The sequence below is a fragment of the Vicugna pacos genome, chromosome 3 (genome assembly GCF_048564905.1).
Source record: "Vicugna pacos chromosome 3, VicPac4, whole genome shotgun sequence".
Taxonomy (NCBI): domain Eukaryota; kingdom Metazoa; phylum Chordata; class Mammalia; order Artiodactyla; family Camelidae; genus Vicugna; species Vicugna pacos.
The window spans coordinates 15,294,456-15,315,444 of record NC_132989.1 but is presented as its reverse complement, the minus strand read 5'-3'; the positions used below and the strand labels follow the sequence as shown (position 1 = coordinate 15,315,444).

Here is a 20,989-nt window from a genome sequence, read left to right as displayed (position 1 = left end):
ATCCAACTTTGGCTCTACTACCTTCTGAAATTCTCCCCATCTCTGCCACACTCAACTAAAGAAATGGTGAACTTAAATGGATTCTAAGTATCCTAAAAATATTTCCTTTACTACTTCTTAAATTTCTTGAAAAGTACCTCCAGATAATCACATACAGTTGAACAAAAGAAAGTGAAAATGCATTTGGAAGTATCAGATGTAAAACTTTAATATTTCTCTTTAATGTGTATAAAAACAGTAATTAGTCTTGTGGTACCTGAACACTTAAATATAGTACTGATGATGGTGGGCATTAGGAGTGATGTCTTGTTCCTTAGTCTTTTGATGGGCTTCAGAATGGAATATTTCAAAAGATCTTTTCTTGAGAAAAGTAAACAGAAGTCTATTACATGTAAGAAGCCCATCTAAGCTGGACAAGTTGGACTTTAAAGTCTTTGCACATTCTTGCAAACTGTTAAGACAATTTATAGCTTTTCATGGAAGAAACATCAGGTATATAGATTTCCCCCCCAAAAATCTTATAAAACATATTAGTAAATGTCACTATTGAGGGAAATGATTTCCCCTCAGGAACTGATGTTCCTGCAAATTATAGAGATCTACCCTCTGAAGATTCTTCTAAGAAACTGAATTCTCTGATGTGGAAGCCCCTGAAAGTATAACTTGCAAATAACAAATCATATGATGTATTTTAAAAGCACTTCTAAAATCTTACCTAGAAAAATGTACTATTTTTTTTCTGCCACCCCCAAACCTGCTATGCTTTCATGGCTTTATATATGGTGGATTTTGTGTAAGTTTTGTTTAGGGCGCTAAGTTCTATGTCCAAAATAAAACAAGTCAGATTAAAATTTTGTTGTTTGTATTCTGTGGAGTGGCAAGTTTTAATAGCAAGCAATACTTTGTTTGGAGTCAAAACACAGCACTTAGAAATGCATTTCTGAAAGTAAATAATATGTAGTATGTTTATGAAAAATCTAATTCTTCAAAATGTTACAAGTCTGTGTTTATGTGATAATTTGTATAACTCTTGTATCTAATAATGCTATAAATTTTTTGTAAGATTTTAAGTTGCTTTTATGAAAAATAACTACAATACAAAAGAAGGATTAAACTTAAGTTTAATTACAGTTTCTTCCAAGGAAACATACTAACTCAGTGGATCCAACTTCTCATCTTTAAGACCTGGATAAAGCAGGACAAAAATTCTGCTTGTTTATTGAGTAAAACACACACAGTAAACTAACAATGGAACTAGCTCAAAACAAGGTAATTTTTTCTGAAGGCTGCCGAATGCCTGAAGTAAAATATTCTAGGTCAGATTAGATTTCAATCTAATTTTCAGTTCCAGAAACTGTAACTTGTGATGATCCTATTATCCCAGTCAGCTTTAGGAAAAAATTGGTTTCATTTTGTGAGAAAAAGCAAATACACTGTAGATGTCAAGTGTAGTAAGTTCTCAGTTTTGAGACTCTATGTGGTCTTACCTAAACGGTAGGACCATTTCTCAGCAATACTAGCTACCTACCTCATTAAGAACTTGTTGATACTAGGATTAGTTGCACAATGATTAAAACACTCAGAAGAGACAATTACGTCCCAGCTATGATGCAGAGGCAGAACACTGGGCAAACATTAGTGTTTGCTATCCTGAGCTCAAATTTCATCATCTAAGAACCCCACTACATTAAACCTTCAACAGTGAATCCTTCCCAAATACAGAAACATGATATCTCAACTTCATTCCTAATGGATGAGCTGCTGGGATGAGGATGACATCAGTTAATTACATTTCTTGAAAAGTATCCTGAGATTAGAGTTTCTTTTTAAATAACAGAATTTTAAAAATTCAATACTAAAAACATGGACCAAAGAAGAACAAGTTCAGACTAGAGCAGTCATTCAGAAATTAAGTAACTAGAAACAAAAAACAAACCGTACCTGCCCACCACTTCCAGGAGGCAGGCAGGTATCAGGAGGTAAGCCCCAGAAGGGGGAAAAGAAAAACGAAAGAATAACAGGAGTCAAACTGTACGGCAGCAGTGGAAAGAAATGGCACCGTGCACTAACAATTCTACTCCTTAGTAGCACTAAGAGTGCCACAGACAGAAAGAAAGGAAATAGGTAGCAGCTCAATGGTCTTTGCCCCGTTTGCCCCCAACCCCACAATTCGCAAGGACTAACTGCAGAATTCAGTTCCACAGTGGATCCCTGAATATTTGCATAATATAAAAAATAAAGTCAAAAGAAAAGAATCATTTTGAAATTAACATCTGTAGCTGAATAGCAACTAAAACAGGTTTATTTTTGTGACTAGACAAGATGTGTCAAGCTTTTCAGTTACTTGAGCATGTAAGAGAATAAATGAGGTGCTCTGCAACTGAGAAGATAGACACTGTGGGGGCAATGCCAGACTCACCTCCTGAAATTAGATCATATTCACAATTTTCCATTTTAAATGCTAATGCATTAACATGCAGAAAAATTCTTAAAACTGTTAGTCTGAAAGTCAAAATACCATGGCTAACCAGATTCATTATCAAAAATCAACAAGTGTTAGGTCTAGGATTTTGGATTGATTGATTATACCATATTCCCAACACCAAATGTTTATTTTGGAAAGGGTTAATGAATGAGTAAAAAAGATGCAGTTGTTAAAAATGACCCAAAATCCCAAGAGAAATGATATAATATACACACATATATGTATATACAATACATATACATATATATATGAACAAGGACATTTGGGTTTAAAGTTAGTAGTCAAATTTTCCAAGGACGTCTTTTTTTAAAAACAAAGAGCCAAATTCTTATGTATTTTAAAACCACCTCCTCGATCTAACACTGTTAGAAATGAATAATTACCCAATTTTGTGTTCAATTTTTTTCCCCTGTAACGTCACTTGGTTCTTGGCTACTAACCTTTCATGTTACTCTTGGTTTTGTCAGTTTGCTTGCCTGTGGGGGTTTGGGCCTGCTGACCCTGCCCACTTGAAGAGGCTGCCTGCTGTGCTGCTTTCTGCTTTAACATTGTCCAATCAAATGTGTAGTCATATTGGTGATTCAGGGTCCTGGAAAATACAAAATTATATACATCAATCCATTAGTAACAGGGTCCAGTTTAATACTGTACTGAACTTTCAAAACAATGAGAGCATTTTTCAGGGAAATGAAATCTTTTAGGTGTGGTAGCTTTTAAGAGATTTCTTTCCCTATAGATGACTGTTAAGTCTACTTTCTACATGTTATGATTGGAGAGAAATGATGTCACCACTTTGGTCTGCTGTATTCAAGAAGAATAAATCCTTCCCCCTTTCAAAAAGAAGCTGCCTTTAAACTTTCCTGAAAGGAGCAGGGGAGTGGGAATGAAAACATGAGCAACTAAAACCAAGTCAAGCTATTAATTATCCAGGGGGATAATGAGAATAGGAGGTACCTTCTAAAAATAATACGGAGTAGACATAGGACTGCAAGTCTGTGAAAGAGACATCTACGCTGGTGGCTTGGAAAGACTTTGCTGGAATTACAGATTACCTCTAATTCTTCTCTTCCAACTAAGATTCTGAGCTACATATACTCTATTTTCTACATATATAGTTTGTTCCAAGACCATGTGTGGGCTGCACCTAGGGATCCCAAAGTTTGGGCCTGCCCCTACGCTGTCATAAACTCTGTAACCGTCTGATACTTCAACTGCTCTTCAGCTAGAATTGAATAGAGTTCTCTATCAAGTTGGGGAGTCCCAAGTGCCACCAACAGCCACTTTTATCTAATGTGAATTGTGTAACTATTGTGGAAAACATACTCTACTTTGAGTCTGATTCAACAGTTTCTCCATCCCAAACTGAAATATTTCAACGACATTTGGAAATGGAAAAATGTCAAAACTTACAGGTTAACATTTTATTCATAAGGATTAGACATAATTTTACTTGCTACTTGTCAGAATAGATAATGTTGGGTGGATTTAACTAATTTCCCTCGCTGGAGTTTATAGTTTTAAAAACCTACCTGAAAAGAATGCGGAATAGCTGCCTCAGGTACATGTAATCCGGGGCTTCTTCAAAGCGCAGCCCACGACAATAGTTTAAGTACATGGCAAATTCTGCAGGAAACCCCTACAAGTTTAAGAGTTAAAACACAAGTAAAAAAAAACAAATTTATTTAAGACAGAAAAAAAGAGGTATTTAAATACAAGTGAAAACTGTATTTGAGGATGTTTTACTACTTTGTTGGAAGATCTGAGAACTTAAAAAAACTATACTATGACTTGGTATTCACATAAGTTTAACAAAATTTTATCGTCCTGAGCACCTTTTTATGTACAATATCTTTTAATACTGGTAGAAGAAAATAAGTATCCTTTTCCTGTATCATGTTTTTAAATAATCCAGATATCCCACTTGTTAATCTATTATTTTATGAGTATCTAATAATTGGATGGTAACAATGAACAAATGACAAAACGGAAGCCAGCAATGTTCTTTGCTAGAACAAGGTAAGTAATGGGTACTCCATTCTGAAATTACTTTTCTTTTTTAATAGTAGTAGAGAAATATATATACACAGAAAAATCAAATCACCAAGAGTGCAATCATACAAAGCAACTGCTATTATGATATAGATCAATCCAATGTCCTACAAACAGACCAGGCTTGTCTTTTCTTTTTCCCATAACTGTTACTAAATTCCATTCATAAAAGCCTGCTTTTTCCCATTAACAGATTGCAAGCATTCTTCTAGGTTATTTCCAACCTCTTCACGAACTTCAAAAACACTGCATATTATTTGATCTAGCAAATATATCATAATTAACCTGTTCCCTATAATTGGACATTTAGGGGATTCCAATTTTTCTCTATTATAAACAACACTAATAAGTACATCCATGGGCATGAACTTTTTCCTTGTCTGGTTTCTTAGGAAAGATTCTTGAGGATTTATATAAACATTTTTAAGGCTGTAGATATTGGTCACCAAAGGACTTCGCCCTCAGGAATGTAGAAATAAATTATTAAAACAAAAATCCATACAACTCCTCCCCTTGAGTGTATGTGAATTGTTAAGGGAGGTGAGTTAAAAGATGCAGTCTCTTCCCACAATCTTATGCTTTTGAGAAATTTTTCACATCCAGAAGGTAGAATGTATACACCTGCAACATTTATTTTTATTGATTGCATTGATGCAAATAGATTTAATTTTTACAAAATACTTTCATACTGTTTCATTTTTCAGGGGACAGCTAAAACTAAAATACCGTACATTTTTATTGTTTAAAAAACACTTAATAAGACTTTTAAATTCTGAATATATATTCATGGTCTGTATTGATGATAAGCAGCATTTAGCAAACGAACTTGCTTTTACACGTATTACAAACAGAGTTAATGACAACTGAAGAACTGAAGGTCAAATAGTGAATTTTATGCGCAGTCACATGAAAACAGGCAAAACCTTGACAAAATCACCAACACCACTTAACGTTACACATATGAAATAAGAAGTGCCTCGGGACCGTGAGATTAAAAACAATCCCACTACTTAAAGTAATACCTAATACTGCCATGTTCACTGTGCCTGGAATCAATTTTATGTTTCTAATTCAGAAATACATAGTATACAATTTTTAAGATCAAAATTAAGATGTAGCCCACAAGTAGAGAATGTACCAAATCCTCCCTTTCTTTTCCTGTAAAAATGGCTGAATTTCCCGATAAGGCAATGAATCTTTGGAAGTAAGTAGTGTAAGAAAATACAATGTTTTGCTTCCTAAAGTGTAAGATTTTTAAGTTATTTGGGTGGAGAGGACAATTAACATGAATATTTTATTCATTAACTTAAAACATATTTCATAATTTAAAACAAATCCCAAAGAGCCCCAAAAGATCATATTCTCCCAAACCATCCCCTCTTTTCCTGTAGGTGTGTAGGAAAAGAGAAAGCAAATTTGTGGATGCATAAAAACATCACCATATCCCCCCTTCCACAAAGTACTATTTCAATTCATGCCGATTTCTCCCTTCTATCGCCCAACTATATAATTTTGGTTTTGTAATCATTTCAGGTATGCAACTGTCACAAAGATGACCAGCGGTCTTCTTTCTATGAAAGGGACCATGATAATCCATCATGACAACAAGTATCTTTCCATTCTCAACTCACATGCCTCTCTATAAAGTTTGAGATTTCAGAGAAATGAACCTCATTCATCTATGATGCCATCTATACTGTCAAACACTTGCTATATTTCGACTGTTCTGATCTGCCTGCCTTTGTTTCCCTAACTCCTTGATATTCCAATTGTGGATATCCTTTCTTCTCTAGAACCAGTTTAGGGATAAGGGGAGTATTTCTTACTTTAATTTTCTCATGGATTGATATGGTTCTATTAGAAAAATTTGCCTGCCTTCTTATTTTTCCTCCAATTTCGAACAGATTAGATTTTAGGGCTCAAACAAACCAGAAACATAAAACAATTATTTAAAATGACTCATATGTTCAAGCTATTCTTAGAGATATCTAGATCATCAAAAATTAAATTTGAAATAATAAAATAGCTACCTAATAGGGTGCTTAGCTTCTGGAGCACAGAAGTAAAATGTTCCCTTTTTGGGGATCACTCATATTTAAAAAAAAACCAAAAAACTCATCATGTACACTGACCTTACATAAAACTTCAACAGGCGTGGACATCTTCTTTTCACTAATTTTTTCATATTTTTGCTTCTTTGTTGCAGCCTGTGGAAAATGAATTAAACCACACAGACATACTCAACACTACTGAGAAGAACCTTATTAGTTTAACACACTAGACATAAAAGTAAAATTTGATATTCAAGAGAAATCATAGCCTAGAATAAAAAAGAATTCCAAGTATAATGCATCTAAATTTTTCTTTTCCTAAACTGTTAACTTTTCACATGACTTCCTACTTTAAGAACGTTTTTAGTTATTAGGAAAGGGTGAGTCTAACAGGAACATCAAGATGTATGATTTAAGTAAAAACGGGTAGAGTTAAACTTGAAATGAGATTTTGGGGGGAAAAAGGGGGGGGAGAAATAAGATTTCTTAACCCACATTCAACAACAGGGCAAAGATATAAGCAGATCAATACCATCCCTCCAAAAAAAGTGCCCATGATTTAGTGACATTTATAATTGATGTTAAGTCAAAGTGTTTCTGCAACAAAGTATTCATACTGGATAATGTTACCTACACAACACTGAACTCAGATACTCAATAAATATAGGGACCATTTTCCTTTAAAGGACCAATAAAATATCAAATAGCCATTAAATTCTAGAACATAGTACTTCATCATTAACACACAAATACTCACAAAAGTAATGGTAAAACTAATTAATAGCAAGAAGTAAAATGTTAAGATAACTAAATAATACAGCTAGAATTACTAGATAAACCAGTTCCACTATACATAAAAGTATAGATTGTCAGCATAATGGCAATACATCAAAATGAGACAGTCTCCACTCTTCTTAGCCCATGTCAAGCTCTATCCCAAAAAGTTACTGGTTACCCATGGGGTACCTGCTTATTGTTGCAAAGGAAACTGTTCTTCAGGTGTGACAGTGGTAGTCTATTATTTCCTACTGAATTTCCTATTGAAGTAATCAGGTTTAATTTTCCCAATAAAAGGTAAAGATAAAGTTATTCACTCTCAGAAAACCTCATACTTGGAAGGGACCTTAAAGGTCATCTCCAATATATATTTGTATTATTAAAACAAAACCAAAACACTGGTAACGTCAGTTTGGCTTACCTTTAGTCCTTGCCATGGCAGGCTGGTTCTATTAAAATACATCAAAACATATCCTAATGACTCCATGTCATCTCGGCGACTAGAGAAAGAAAACGTAAGTTTGTAAGCTGGAATTACTGTAAAGAACATGTGAAAGTAAGTCAGGTACACAAGAACAAATATTCCCAAGCAAGGACAGAGACTAATTTGGTGTCTAGTGAAAAACTTACTTAGTTTATGGGTTACTTCTAAACAAAATTTTCTTATAGGATCCAAAACTATAAAACACAACATCATCCAGATATTTAATTTTTAAGAAAAACGAAAAGAATTTAGCCATATAATTTTCTAAATGAGGTTACTAATAAAGATGGAAGAACCACGTATCAGGACACACAAGTTTTGCAGAAGCTCACAAAGATAATTTAGGGATGCTGAAATAAATTAATATTTTAAAGCTAATTAAACAACTTTATGAATATATAAATGAACATACACTTATATTTACACACACACACACACACACATTCAGACAGAAACATGTATTTAAGGATTGGTAATACACTGGCTTACAGAAGATGTGAAATTATAGTTTAATTCAAGGTATTCAGATACTCATGGTTATTTCCTAAGCTTAAAACTCTTCTCATGAAGTCCCCTAATCTGAAAGCATGTAATATGTCATTTCTATGCTTGTTTTAAGAAAACAAAAACAAAAACAAGACTGATGAAAGATGAAGGTAGATGAAAAACTAGAACCCAGGTCAAAAAATAGAAAGCATAGAAATTATGACAATGTTTAAATCAAATCCTATTAATTTATGTAGGACTAGAAGAGTAGAACAGAAGCTAGTCCACCAATACCCTTTTGGTTCACTAGGGTAACATTTTCCTTGTAAAAAAAAAAAAACCAATACATTGTTCCCCAAAACTCAACTTGCATCACTAAAATATAAAAAGCCCAAGATCAGTATTAAGAAAATAAGAACTGTCTTCAGCTGTAAAAATAAACATAAAGTTGCATTTATCCTTTAACTTTCCATCATGTAATATTTTCTCCCCAAGAGACAACCTTCCAAAAAAAAAAAAGAGGCCTCATTTAATTGGCTTCTCTTTATTGTCTCAACCAGCAGATAAAAAGGATTAATGAGCATTCTTCAAATCTTCAGCCAAGAGACATCTTTAAAAATTTTAAGAATCTAATTAAAATATTTCTAAAACCTGTTAATGGTTTTTGCTATGAATTTGATAAAAGTTCAATTTTCAAACTCACCTCTGTTCAATACCAAGATGTGCATTGATGCTAGCATATCGAGCAGTGCCAGTGAGATTTTTATCTTCTCTGTAAGGTATGTGTTGCCTAGTCCTGTTGTCTCTGTACTTTTTGGCCAAACCAAAATCAATAAGGAATAACTTTAAAAGAAAATAAAGAGACATTAGGTTTCCAACCTTGTTCAATTAAACTGCTTCTTATTCATTAAATGGCATCTCTATTCTACTTTGTTCAATTGTATCAAAATAAAACATCATAAGTAGAACAGATAATGAACAAACTCAACACTCCAATCGTCTTTTACTAGTCCGTATCAAAAAAGCAAGATAAAAAAAGTTAAATGGTTGATCCTTGTCAGCGGAACAATTTCATAGGCTCAGTTCATTACACACTCAGGAGCCTGTCTTCAGAATTTCTAAAGTAGTGGGGAAATGTATGCATGGCTTGAATAGCAGAGTTGTTGACAGGTGTGCTGTGTGCCATAATGAAGCTGACATCCTGTTACTACTAGTAAACAAGCATGGGATTTTAAAAACTAAATGTAAAAAACTATCTGGAACTCTTCCATTTAACAAGGGCCACTCCCTAGTATGCAAACAGAATGTTGGTTATCTAAAGTAAGACAACTCTGGAAGTTTGATACTGACAACAAAACCAAGATTTTTATTTACTAAAAATAAGCATTTATAAAATAAGCATGCATTTCATTTCCAACTGACATTTAGTTATGCACATGGTAAGTTTAAACTTCTAGAAAACATAACAAGTTGATCTAAAATCTTAAAAAAAGTACTTCAGTATTTATTTAAATCAAGTGGCTTACAACAGTTTAAATGAGCTAACTAAAAACCAAACTAGATAAACAAACAAAAACACCAAACTAGCATTTTAGAACAAAATAATACTTAGAGCTATCTCATTTATATGGTACACAGGGAATAAGATACTCATTTTTAATATAGCTAATTGTTAAAAGCAATTCAGGTTTACTCTCCATGATTAAAACCTTTACAAGAGGAAGAAAAAAACCAAACAAAAGTATTCTTAAACAAAACAACAAAAAAACCCACAAAATAAGCCAAAACAAAACAAAACAACAAAAAACTACCCCAAACCCAAAATATATTCATATTTACCTACTTTCTAAAGCAAAATAAGCTTAACTTAAAATTTTAGACTTTTTCATTAATCACTTACTATGGGTTATATCTATAAAGTTTATCAAGCAAAGCAGGTCTCTGTGCCCTTATACTACATAGCCCTACACTATTTTTTTCTAGTTATACCTAAATTTTGTAGTTCTTCTCATTAGGGCGACACAAGGTCCCTTATGCCGAAGGTTACAGTCTGAGATGCGCTGGGAAACCTGATCACCTAGACTGTTAGGGTTTACATCAAAAAATAAATTAAGCAAGTTACTGATTTAGGTGAAAAAGATATGACCAAGTGCTTCTTTTAGGAGGATGAAAAATAACTAAGATACTGTCTTAGTTATCTGTTGAATGGCAAAGACTGAGGTTTGAGCTTCTATAAACCATGGTAACAATGAAATACTTATTTCTCTTGGTCTACTACAAAAGAATGAAGACTAAAGTTTTAGTAAAATGTAACTGGATGAGAGCTCTCTAGTATGATTAAACTCACTTTTAAAAACCCACTTCTTAAGTAACTGAGTTATTATAAAATAGAAATATGAAAGTAAATGTTATAAAACACTAAGAGAAATAAAGCTCATACTCTTGTTTCTTTTGGTATGAAAATTAGCTCAGTATACAAATATTAAAATGAGCAAAATACACTGTTAGGTGAAACAAAAAAAAGTATGACTAAGTTCAACAGATTCACACTGAAAAGCGAACAAAGGAAAACAAATATAAAAGGACATCCAGCGTTATGGTACTTTAAAATGACCCTTAAGAAATTATGTGGGTTATAAATGAAAAGTGATTCGGACATAGACTCTTCTCTAAGGGTTATTTTCTAGGATTGCTTCCTTTACTACCCCTAAAATGGAGGAGAAAAATAATAGGAACAACTTTGACATGATTATGTCTGACGGTAACATTCATGTCTAAAGCTACTTTTAGTAGCTCCATTTGCAACTCAGTAATCATTTTATCACAATTAAAAGACTACTTTATAAAAATTAGGTGTTCACTAGAGAGTTCTTTTCTTATACAACTCTAAAGGAAGAAATCTAACTTATTAAGAAAATAAAAAATGTAGACACTATTTTCCTTATGTATCTCAATTTTTAATATCAAAGCAAAAAACAACAAAGCAAACAAATTTTAAATTTCCTTATAAAAACTGAAAATAAGCCAGGAAAAGTAATGCTACTGCTAAACAAAGGTATCCATTTTAAGAGCAAACAACCAAAAGGAAAATTACTTAAAATAAAAAAATTTTAAATCTCTTGATAGTACATTATCTTCTAGCACCTATCAGGCTTCCTTAGTAACTCTTTACATTTTGAATTTAAAATAAATAAAACATATAATGAAAGTGTAATGAAACCATGTAATACCAAGGATATAAGCAAACAGCTACAAATATGCAAAGGTAAAACCAAACAAGGAAAAATCAGTATTCAATAAGTAGTAAAACAATATATTCTTATAGATTTGCAGATGCAAAGAGAAGTCTAATCTCTTTGGTATGTCAAGTTGCTTTTCTATGAATTTTAACTACATGTTCTAAGCAAAATTTGTGCCTGTTTTAAAGAATGCAGCATATTCTTCAAAGGCATGTAGAAATGAGTTAACGTTGGCTATACTGAGATAACTCTACTTATCAGAGGTGCACTTCAGAAACATTACTGCCAATTTTAGTTTTTGGCATTTGAAGCAGTTTTTCTCTTAACCAGGGGTCACATTTCCCTGTCCTTCCAAAAAATTCACAAGGTCACTTTTTCTCATAATCCAGATAAACTATATGTAAAGAGTATGACCAATTCAATACAATTTTATGGAAATTATTAAATGATTATGTTATACTTATATTTTAAGTAAAAATGTGCAAATGTATGGATAAGTAGAAACAGGGCAGTACAGATGCTTTACAGTGTACCTAATTACCCACCATGCTACACCTCTCTGCCCAACCAAGATCTAGGCACCACAGTTGGTATTTGTGAATAAAAATAAAATTGAATTTCTGAAACCTTTCTAGCAGCAGGAGAATGTAGTCCTTGAAATAATACTGGGCAGTATAGAAATGGATGAAATGATTACCCAGATGATGTATGTGATTTAATTAAGGAACTATAAAGTATGCTCACACATCAAATGCATCTTTGATTGCTCATGCCAATACTTCCTCAGTATATACTAAATTGAATGATAAAAATTCTTTTGTTTAGGAGCTTCAAAATTTACAAACCTAAATGTGTTTTTTTAAAGCTATTTTCCCTTATCTGGAAATTAATATAGTAATAAAGCTATATAAATCCTATAAAACTAAAATAAAATGTGAAGAGTTCTGCTTACATTAAAAAAAAATTAGAAAATTATTGAAATGTTTATCTAGCCTGCTAACACTAAATCAGGTTATGCATTTGTTTAATATATCTTATGTGCTACTAATGGGAATTGATAAGTGCTTCAATTATATTACCATTATTAGATATATATTAGAATACAATGTATTCCAGTTCCAGAACATATAATGCTCTTTAAGCATTTTTTGCCACTTGGTTGAAGGTGAGAGAATTCACATTGAGGTAAATCAATTCTGGAAACACTAGATCTGAAATCTGATCTACACTTACCTGAAGATCATTAGGGAAGGGGAAGATAGCTGAGGCAGAATACATTCATCACACAGCACTGATGCAACTGAATTTAGATGTATATAATTTCATGCATTAAGTTCTGCAACTCCAAATACATTTTAAAAAACTAAACAGTCTACTTCAAGTTTACCATTAGGTAAAGAATTTCAATACACCAACATATTTCTTCATGTGGATGTTAGAGATCTAAACATAACCCTGTTTTCATTTAGGTTTTCTCTAAACTTTGGAAGCTTTAAGCAAAAGCCACAAAGAAACATCTTAGTAATGTTATATGTTTGCCAAGTATGTCTGAATAATGCCAACGTAAGAGGTGCTTGCGTAAGATCTACATTCTCCAGAATTAAAACAAAACAAAAATAATCAAAATAAAACAATAAAAAAGAAAAGCACATGAATTTGGGATTGAGGTTGGAATAGGAGACAGTTTCAGACCTGGTTTAATCCTGAGAAAGATGGGTCCTGAGAAGTACTAACAGTCATGCTTCTTTTCCTCTTCCCCACTGGAGATTCTAAACACTAAACAGACAATAGAGGGTGGCAGTGCATCAAACAGTATTGCTTACATTGCAACAATGGCCGGCGCAGACAGGCAACACCGAGGCATTAGAGAAAGAACAGGGTAGCCAAATGCCATCCTTCTTCCACCAAGCACTGTAGCTTCTCAGTTTTCCAAATAAGAATCACATGCTTAAGAACATTTGAATTCTTTACTCAGGTTTTTAATGCCACTATATTGTGTCACTGCCTGAAACAGGGATAGCAATGGTGACATTTGGCTCTTTAATTTTTTAATCAAAAATGGGGAATTTGGATCTGTAATCTTTGGTACCACAATCTGCCCTTCCCCCAAAAAAATATTGTACAAGGGAAAAAATCTTCAGTAAGGAAGAGGTAGAAGGCATTTAGTCACCTTAAAATTTATTTTCATAAGCATGCAGGGCTGATTACTGGAAGAGATGAGTAAATTCACTAAGACTGGAGTGACTACTCCTAAATATCAAATTCAGAACAATTTTCCAAATAAGAAATTTGACTTTAAAAATCAACCTCAAAAGCACCCCCTCCACTCTTTCCCACAAACAGAAAACTACTGGAACGAGCTACCAAGAATCCAGTCTCATACAATTGGCATTTTTTAAACTACAATACAGAAAACACTAAAAACCAACTACATAAACAAACACTAATCCAAAATGTTCAAGAACAACATTTAGAATCTGAACCTTAGGTAAACACTGCATTTTTACCACTGGGTCTCTCTCAATCTGTATGGCAGCAAAGCAGCTTCACAATATTCTTTACTATCTCTAAAAGAGGACACAAGATTCTATAAAGGTTTACGTATCACTAAGCAATTTGGACTTCTAACACAACTATGTGATTAATAAGCTATTTTTAAAGGAGGGGGGAGCAAAGAGGAATTATCTAGGCCATCATTAAATTTAAAACAAAAACCATGTACTGCAATGTCAACATGCAGAACACGGATCACATGATAATGGATCTTTAGCAGAAAGAAAATGGGAAGGAAAAGGGCTTGGGAAATGGTCAAAATATTAGGGTCAGCTAACAAAAGTGCCCCCCAAAATTAAGACCAGTAATTTTTTTTTCTATTAAATTACCAGGTTATACAATGAAAATTAAGAACCTGGATGCTTCAAAAAGAGAAGCCACATAATATTAAAACAAAAAGATGCAATTTGGGAATGGCAAGAAAGGTTATATGTAGATTTAAACACCTTTTATTATTTAAAGCTAAGCTTTCAACAACAAAAAAACCCCTTAGATTTCCTAAAACTTGGTCAGAACAACATTAATGTCTCACACATTAACAAATAACACCAGTTCTAATGGTAATGGCTCTAAGTTGGCATTCATACAGGCAAACAAAGGTAAACATTTATAGCTAGACCTAAAAACACCAAACATTCCCTAATGGTTTAATAAAACACATGGGAATAATCCTTCCAAAAACAAAACAAAAAAACACAAAAAACCCCAAAAAGCCCCCAAGTTGTCCTGAAGTTGACAAATTTCTATCAGATCATCAGATCACAACATGCTTAGTGCATTGCCAATGCTGCCTGTCTGCCCGAGCTCAACATTGAAATCGGTAAAGCAATTCACTCAGTAAAACTAATCATTGCAGAAAAAAATTCAACATAATTAGTTTCTAACTGCAATCATACGTCACTAGCTAAAACCCAATGACCCAATAAATTCAATCATTCTGGGACCTCCCCTCAATAATGTATGAATATTCATTTCACTTGTCTCTATTTTCCTTAAAAAGGGGAGAAGAGGGGTGGAGAACTCACCCAACTTGGCATCCAAATAAAAACTGTAAACTACTTTTGAAGCACGCCCCAAATTATCCTTTTGAATACACAAATCCAAGGACTGAAGAATTCTCATTATCAACCATGCTCAGTCAGCAAATGTTAACGCCATGGTGACAGATATGTCAGTGGTTTCCACACTGGCACAAGCACATGTATTACAAAAACCCACACTTCAGAGACAAAGGTTAAAATCTAATTTTTAGCATTCAGGAAGAAAAGTTCATGGGTTTTTTTTTTTTTTGACATTTGAATGAATGAAAAAGATACAACTTTTGAATAGTTAAATGATATACATGATTTACATTTCATTATAAAGCCCTTGGAATTTTATATTTCCACATAGATAACTAATCTTGGTTAAGTTGGAGAGAATTTATTTCAAGTTACTAAGTTAATAGAGTATTTCAAGTTACTAAGTTAATAGATTATCCTTTTAGCACAATCTTTTAAACCAATTACCAATAGCAAATTCAACTTACTATGACTTTATAAAGACTGAAAAGTTCACCAAAGCAATTCTTCAAGTTTTTTACTCTTTGTGCTGTCATGCAAAGAACATTTGACTAACCTTATTACAGTGACGCCCAATACCCATTAGGAAGTTATCTGGTTTAATGTCTCTGTGTATAAAATTCTTTGTATGCACATATTCAATTCTACTGATCATCTGGAAAAAAGAGGGGAGAGAGAATCAAGTAAGTGATTTGAATTAAGAGACGAAAGAAAGCAACATTACTTCTCAACTATTTCAACAAGTCAATTATTTTTCAAGATCACAGGTATTTTATTAATTTTATTTAGCGTTCACAAAGATAGTGCTAGACAAAATTAAACAGAAGGGGCAACCAGGCTCTCCATTTCTCTCTAGATTGATGGTGATCTAAGAATAAACCTGCCATGTCCTTTGGGCTTATTCTTTCCATATTAATGATTATAAACAAGACAGTACCTAACCTGATAGGAAGAACTGATGTTTGTAATTTTTTATTCACAAAAGCAGTAAAATTTAAAATTGTTTCAGTTGTAATAAATTTATTATAAAGTAAAAACCAATCTTACGCCCCCTGAGGTACCTGTGTTAAAAAAGCCTAGTATTAGCCAGATCTATTTCCAAGCTCTTATATACGTACGTACAAGTTCACATAATTTGAGAGTAGTTGTTATATAAGCTATAAGTTATTGTTATTGCTTTAAACTGATATAAAAGTATTCTACTCACTTTATTCTTGTTCCCTTATTTTTACATATCTCAAACACTCCTGAAAGTTGGTAGCGTACAATGTAAGTACGTAACTTTTATATCAACAGGACATATACAAGCTGAGTTTCCTTCCTGCATGTTTTTTGGACTCTCCCATGATTTTCCTTCATACTACAATCATATTAAAAAACTGAAAAGGAAACATGCCATTCTAACAAGCTTTTCTTAATTTCTTGGAATCTGCCAAGTCAAATGGTATGGTTTTAGCACTGCTTTTAATGGCTACACATATTCTGTGGTATAGATGGAAGTATTCCCCAATTATCCCCTAACTCACAGTACTCCCAATGTTTGCCTTATTTTCCCATTGTAAACAATAACGTTATTAATATATTCCAACATATCCTTATCTACTAGTGCTTTTATTTCTATGGGCTATGAATCCTGTAAGATTACATGGGGAGTCACTGGGTTGAAGGGTACGTGTTTTTTTCATTTTGATGGGTGCTACAGGACTGCCCTTCAGAATAGGCTATAGCAACTCACTTTCCCAGCAGCATTTTTTTCCTACTAGCAAAGTTATTTTAGTTCTTTCTAAATCTTGCCAATTTGACAGGTATTGATCTCACTTGAATTTTCCTAACAATTTGGTAATCTACTTATTTTTACTGACCATTTGGATTTAGTACTATTCTATGAACTGTCAATCTACAGCCTTTGTCCATTATTATTTTGGCTTGTCCTTTTCTTGTCAATTTTAAAGAATTCTTTGCATATAATTGACAGTCTTTAATCAGTCATTTATTATGTAAATAGATTTAAATTGTGAAAAATATCTTCACTATGGCATCTTCTGTAATAGTTTTAATTTTCAAATTATCAAATATGTCTCCCTTTTCTGTAAAAGTTACAAGCTGAATTTGAAAATGTTTCTCATATCCAAAGGCTGCCAACATTATCCTTCTACCCATATGTTCTTGCTCATCTCAGTAGTATATGTCAGGATTCCATTTTATTTATTTATTAATTAAAAAAAATTGAAGTACAGTCAACTACAATGTGTCAATTTCTGGTGTACAGCACAATGTCCCAGTCATGCATATACATACATATATGTTTTCATATTTTTTTATTAAAGGTTAGTACAAGATATTTAACATAGTTCCCTGTGCTATACAGAACTTTTTTTTAAATCTATTTTTATATATAGTGGCTAACATTTGTAAATCTCAAACTCCAGAGCTTTTATCACCATGGATATACAGATTCTAAACCTTACTCCTCTACACCTTGGCAAATGCCTTTTAAAGCCAAATCATGATCTGTGGCTTGAACTATACAATGTCCAAATATCACTCTTTTAGGTACAACAGCAACTTGTATATTAAAGAAGTAAAACACATTTGGCTCACTTTATGTATATATTTGTCCTAGCTAAGTAAAATATATCATTACACTATGACTATTCACTTACTGGTTTAAGGTCAGGCACAAGATAGTTAACGGCACAAACTACAGACTACTTCAAGTGTTGTTTGTCATCTACAGAGCAAGACTTAGCTGTGACTTCCTTAAAACAAATGCTTTCTTGCAACTCCCTTCCATGAATTACATTCTTTTTCTGATGATACCAGTGTATCCAATATAAACTTCTATGATAGAACCTTTCCATTTCTCTCCACTAGACTCTATGCTCCTAGAGGGAAGATACTAGTTCTCACTCTTCTTTGTATCCAAGTAGAGTGAGTGGCAGGCCCCAAACAAATGCTCACTGTATGAATGCATGTTACTGAACCTACAGAATATAAACTTTCGTTAAGATTCATTCATGTTAGTTAAAACATTATTGAAAGGTTTTTTAACTGTTTAATGTTTGAATTTTTAACGTGCCACAAATAGAACACTGTAATTTGCTAATATTTGCTTGAGCCACTCAGAGTTTTTCCGTTGAGCTTAGGCAGTAACAGTTGCTGATTAAGAAAATAAGCACTACTTTCTAACCCCTTGACTTTATTATTATTTTTTAATACTTTGAATTTATACTTTGTAAAACTCTACCTCAAATGCCAATTCTGTTCATCACCTCACTTAAATTTATTATGACATTCAATCTAAATTTTAATAATGTCAATCTCTTCCACAGCATTTTTATAAATACATTTAGTTTAACTTGAAGCACGTCCAACATTTTCTTGCCCTTCAAGGTATCGTGACCAAAATTTTAAAATTATAAATTCCTTGACATTTACCTATTATCTTTTACTGTATTAGGTTTCCTCAAGGCTTGTTACTGACCCCATTCCCCTATTTTAAAATTCTTTAAAACTAATTTTCTTCATCTCCTTTAGATTAAAAAAAATCTGAGCTCTGGCTTTAAATAATTTAATCAACCCTCCAGCATGAATCTAATTCATGACATTAAAATTTCCGCAGTGCTGCTTAAATATTACCAATGGCTAAGAATCCTTTACTGCAAGAAACATCTACTTGGTCAAAAATTCTTCCTTAAGTTATTTCAGTACCTTATTTTCCTCAAAAAATACACCTTTCATAAGGGTTCCACATATAATACATAGCATTCAATTTGTTTAATTTAACCAAAATTTCAACATACATATTTATGGATACATATATACACTCCAAATCCTTTCTTCAAAATCTTACAAGGAAAACTGCTACATTCAACACTAAAACAAATACACTCCGTCTGATGGAAGCACCTTAAAAACTACCAGTCTACAGGTAAGTAATAAACCAGTATAATCCATTTTCGTCCCATATCCATAGGAAAACATCTACAAGTAATATCAGAGTAATACACTTGAATAAGTACATCTTATTATCTGTATCTTTTTTTGCTGATATAATGCTTAAATAGTGACACACAAGATTATAATAGTCTAGCTTACATACATTTAAATTATAGTCAAATAGTGTTGAACAATAGTATTTCTCAATTTTTATTCTCATAAAAATTTCACATACCTGGTCAGCTAACATAAGTACAGTTTTCATTGTGAACCTTCTTGAACAGAAATTGAAGAGGTCTTCGAGGCTGGGTCCAAGAAGATCCATGACTAGCACATTGTAGTCTTTTTCCTGACCATACCACCTAACAAAAGGGGGAAACGAAAAGGAAGGGCATTATAAAAAGTCAGTATCACGAAATATTAAAAATTTTTAAGTAAGAATAAGACAGTTTTTCCTCTCTGGTTAGGCTTTACTTAAAGTTAAGTTTTCCTCTGTGCAGTCAATGAACCCACTAACTCACTAACTGACCACATTGCCCAACACAAAATAAGGGTAAAGAGTGACCTCATTGTTCTATTAAGTTAGGACTTGTGTGGCAGACTTAACACTCCTCTTATCAGGGCAGGTTAATTCTATACCCAACTGCCACTGATGCCTGTGACTTTGGGCAAGTTCCTTAATTTCATCTGGTCTACTTTCTAACTGGAGAAATGAAGGAGATTACATAGCCATTCCAAAACATTTCAAAAAGCAGAGATATCTTTTATTGTAACTGTTTCATTTCCTACCAAGTTTTATTAATAAAGTTTTTTGCTTAATTTCAGATTACAGAATCTGAACAGTATTACCACAAAGATGACATCTGCTTTTTATGGAGGAATCACGCTTTTAATTATCCCATGTTACATTACTGCAGATAAACATACCACTTGTATCCAATAATTTTAGGCATATCAACTGCTAATTTCAGAGACTTCAATCCAAGGACTGGGAATCACTGCAATAAATGATTTCAAGTTTCTATATGCCTCTAAGTCTGGTAGGGGTAATTTTCTAAAAACGAGCACTACTATTTTTATTTCAAACTAATCTAGATTATGAATTCAGCTTGAAAAGAAAACTGGCCATTATTTAAAATATTAAAAAAAAGCAGAAACAAACAAACAAAAACAAAAAAAAGGTGTGGGGGAGTATTTTACAGCTAGACTGGAATGATTTTTTTTGTTAACTCTAGTTAAGACTGATACCAGGATTTACCATTTGAAAAGTTTATTTAAAAAATTTTCAAAACAGGGGAAAAGAGCTTAAAAAATATATATGTGTTAAAAGCATTAGTAAGTATTGGTCTAGTGGGAACCTGTCTACTGCTTTTCACTCCTTTTTAAAAATTTTGCTGTAATGCAGGTTTTTAGTTGATATGAAAGAAAACCAAGACTGAAACTAGCTAATATGGGTTTAATATCTTAATAATTATATTTTTCTAAAAAATGCAAGCATGGCCCCATATTCAGATACAACGAATATACTCCCTGGAATCTTACGTAAAGATCATAAAGGGACTAGGCTTAAAAAGTTCACATTCCTTGCTACATTTTTGCTTCAACTGTTCCAGAGGACTATTTCCTAACATGACACATGAGTAACTATCATCAAACACATAAAAAGGTATTCATTCTCACACTGACTTTGTTAAAAAAAAAAATTAAAAAAAAGGTAGGTAAAGACTTTCTGTTTAACCTTATAGAGACTGTCCCCACTAGCCTAAGAAAAGCAACAGATTTGTCAATGGTAGAGCTGGGCTGTGCTTATTGCACCTAAAACTGTGTTCAAAGCTGCTTTAATTTTCCCTTTTCTAACCTTATTT

At 32.9% G+C, this 20,989-nt stretch overlaps 1 protein-coding gene across 9 annotated transcripts in view; it reads right to left on the bottom strand.

The window, feature by feature from the left end:
- Positions 1-20,989, bottom strand: part of CSNK1A1 (casein kinase 1 alpha 1) — a 44,172-nt gene that overhangs the window by 6,550 nt on the left and 16,633 nt on the right. The window contains exons 3-11 of one of the 9 annotated variants that reach the window (XM_072954987.1): positions 19,360-19,486; positions 15,742-15,840; positions 13,264-13,347; positions 9,036-9,175; positions 7,784-7,862; positions 6,667-6,741; positions 4,015-4,121; positions 2,926-3,074; positions 1,105-1,185 (exon numbers count right to left, since the gene is read on the bottom strand). In XM_072954987.1, the coding sequence (XP_072811088.1) occupies positions 1,151-1,185; positions 2,926-3,074; positions 4,015-4,121; positions 6,667-6,741; positions 7,784-7,862; positions 9,036-9,175; positions 13,264-13,347; positions 15,742-15,840; positions 19,360-19,486 (895 nt within the window). In that variant the 3' untranslated portion in view covers positions 1,105-1,150. Of the gene's footprint in view, positions 1-1,104; positions 1,186-2,920; positions 3,075-4,014; positions 4,122-6,666; positions 6,742-7,783; positions 7,863-9,035; positions 9,176-13,263; positions 13,348-15,741; positions 15,841-19,359; positions 19,487-20,989 lie in introns of those variants that run through there. The other 8 variants (XM_072954998.1, XM_072954990.1, XM_072955005.1 and 5 more) reach the window with 8 other exon arrangements.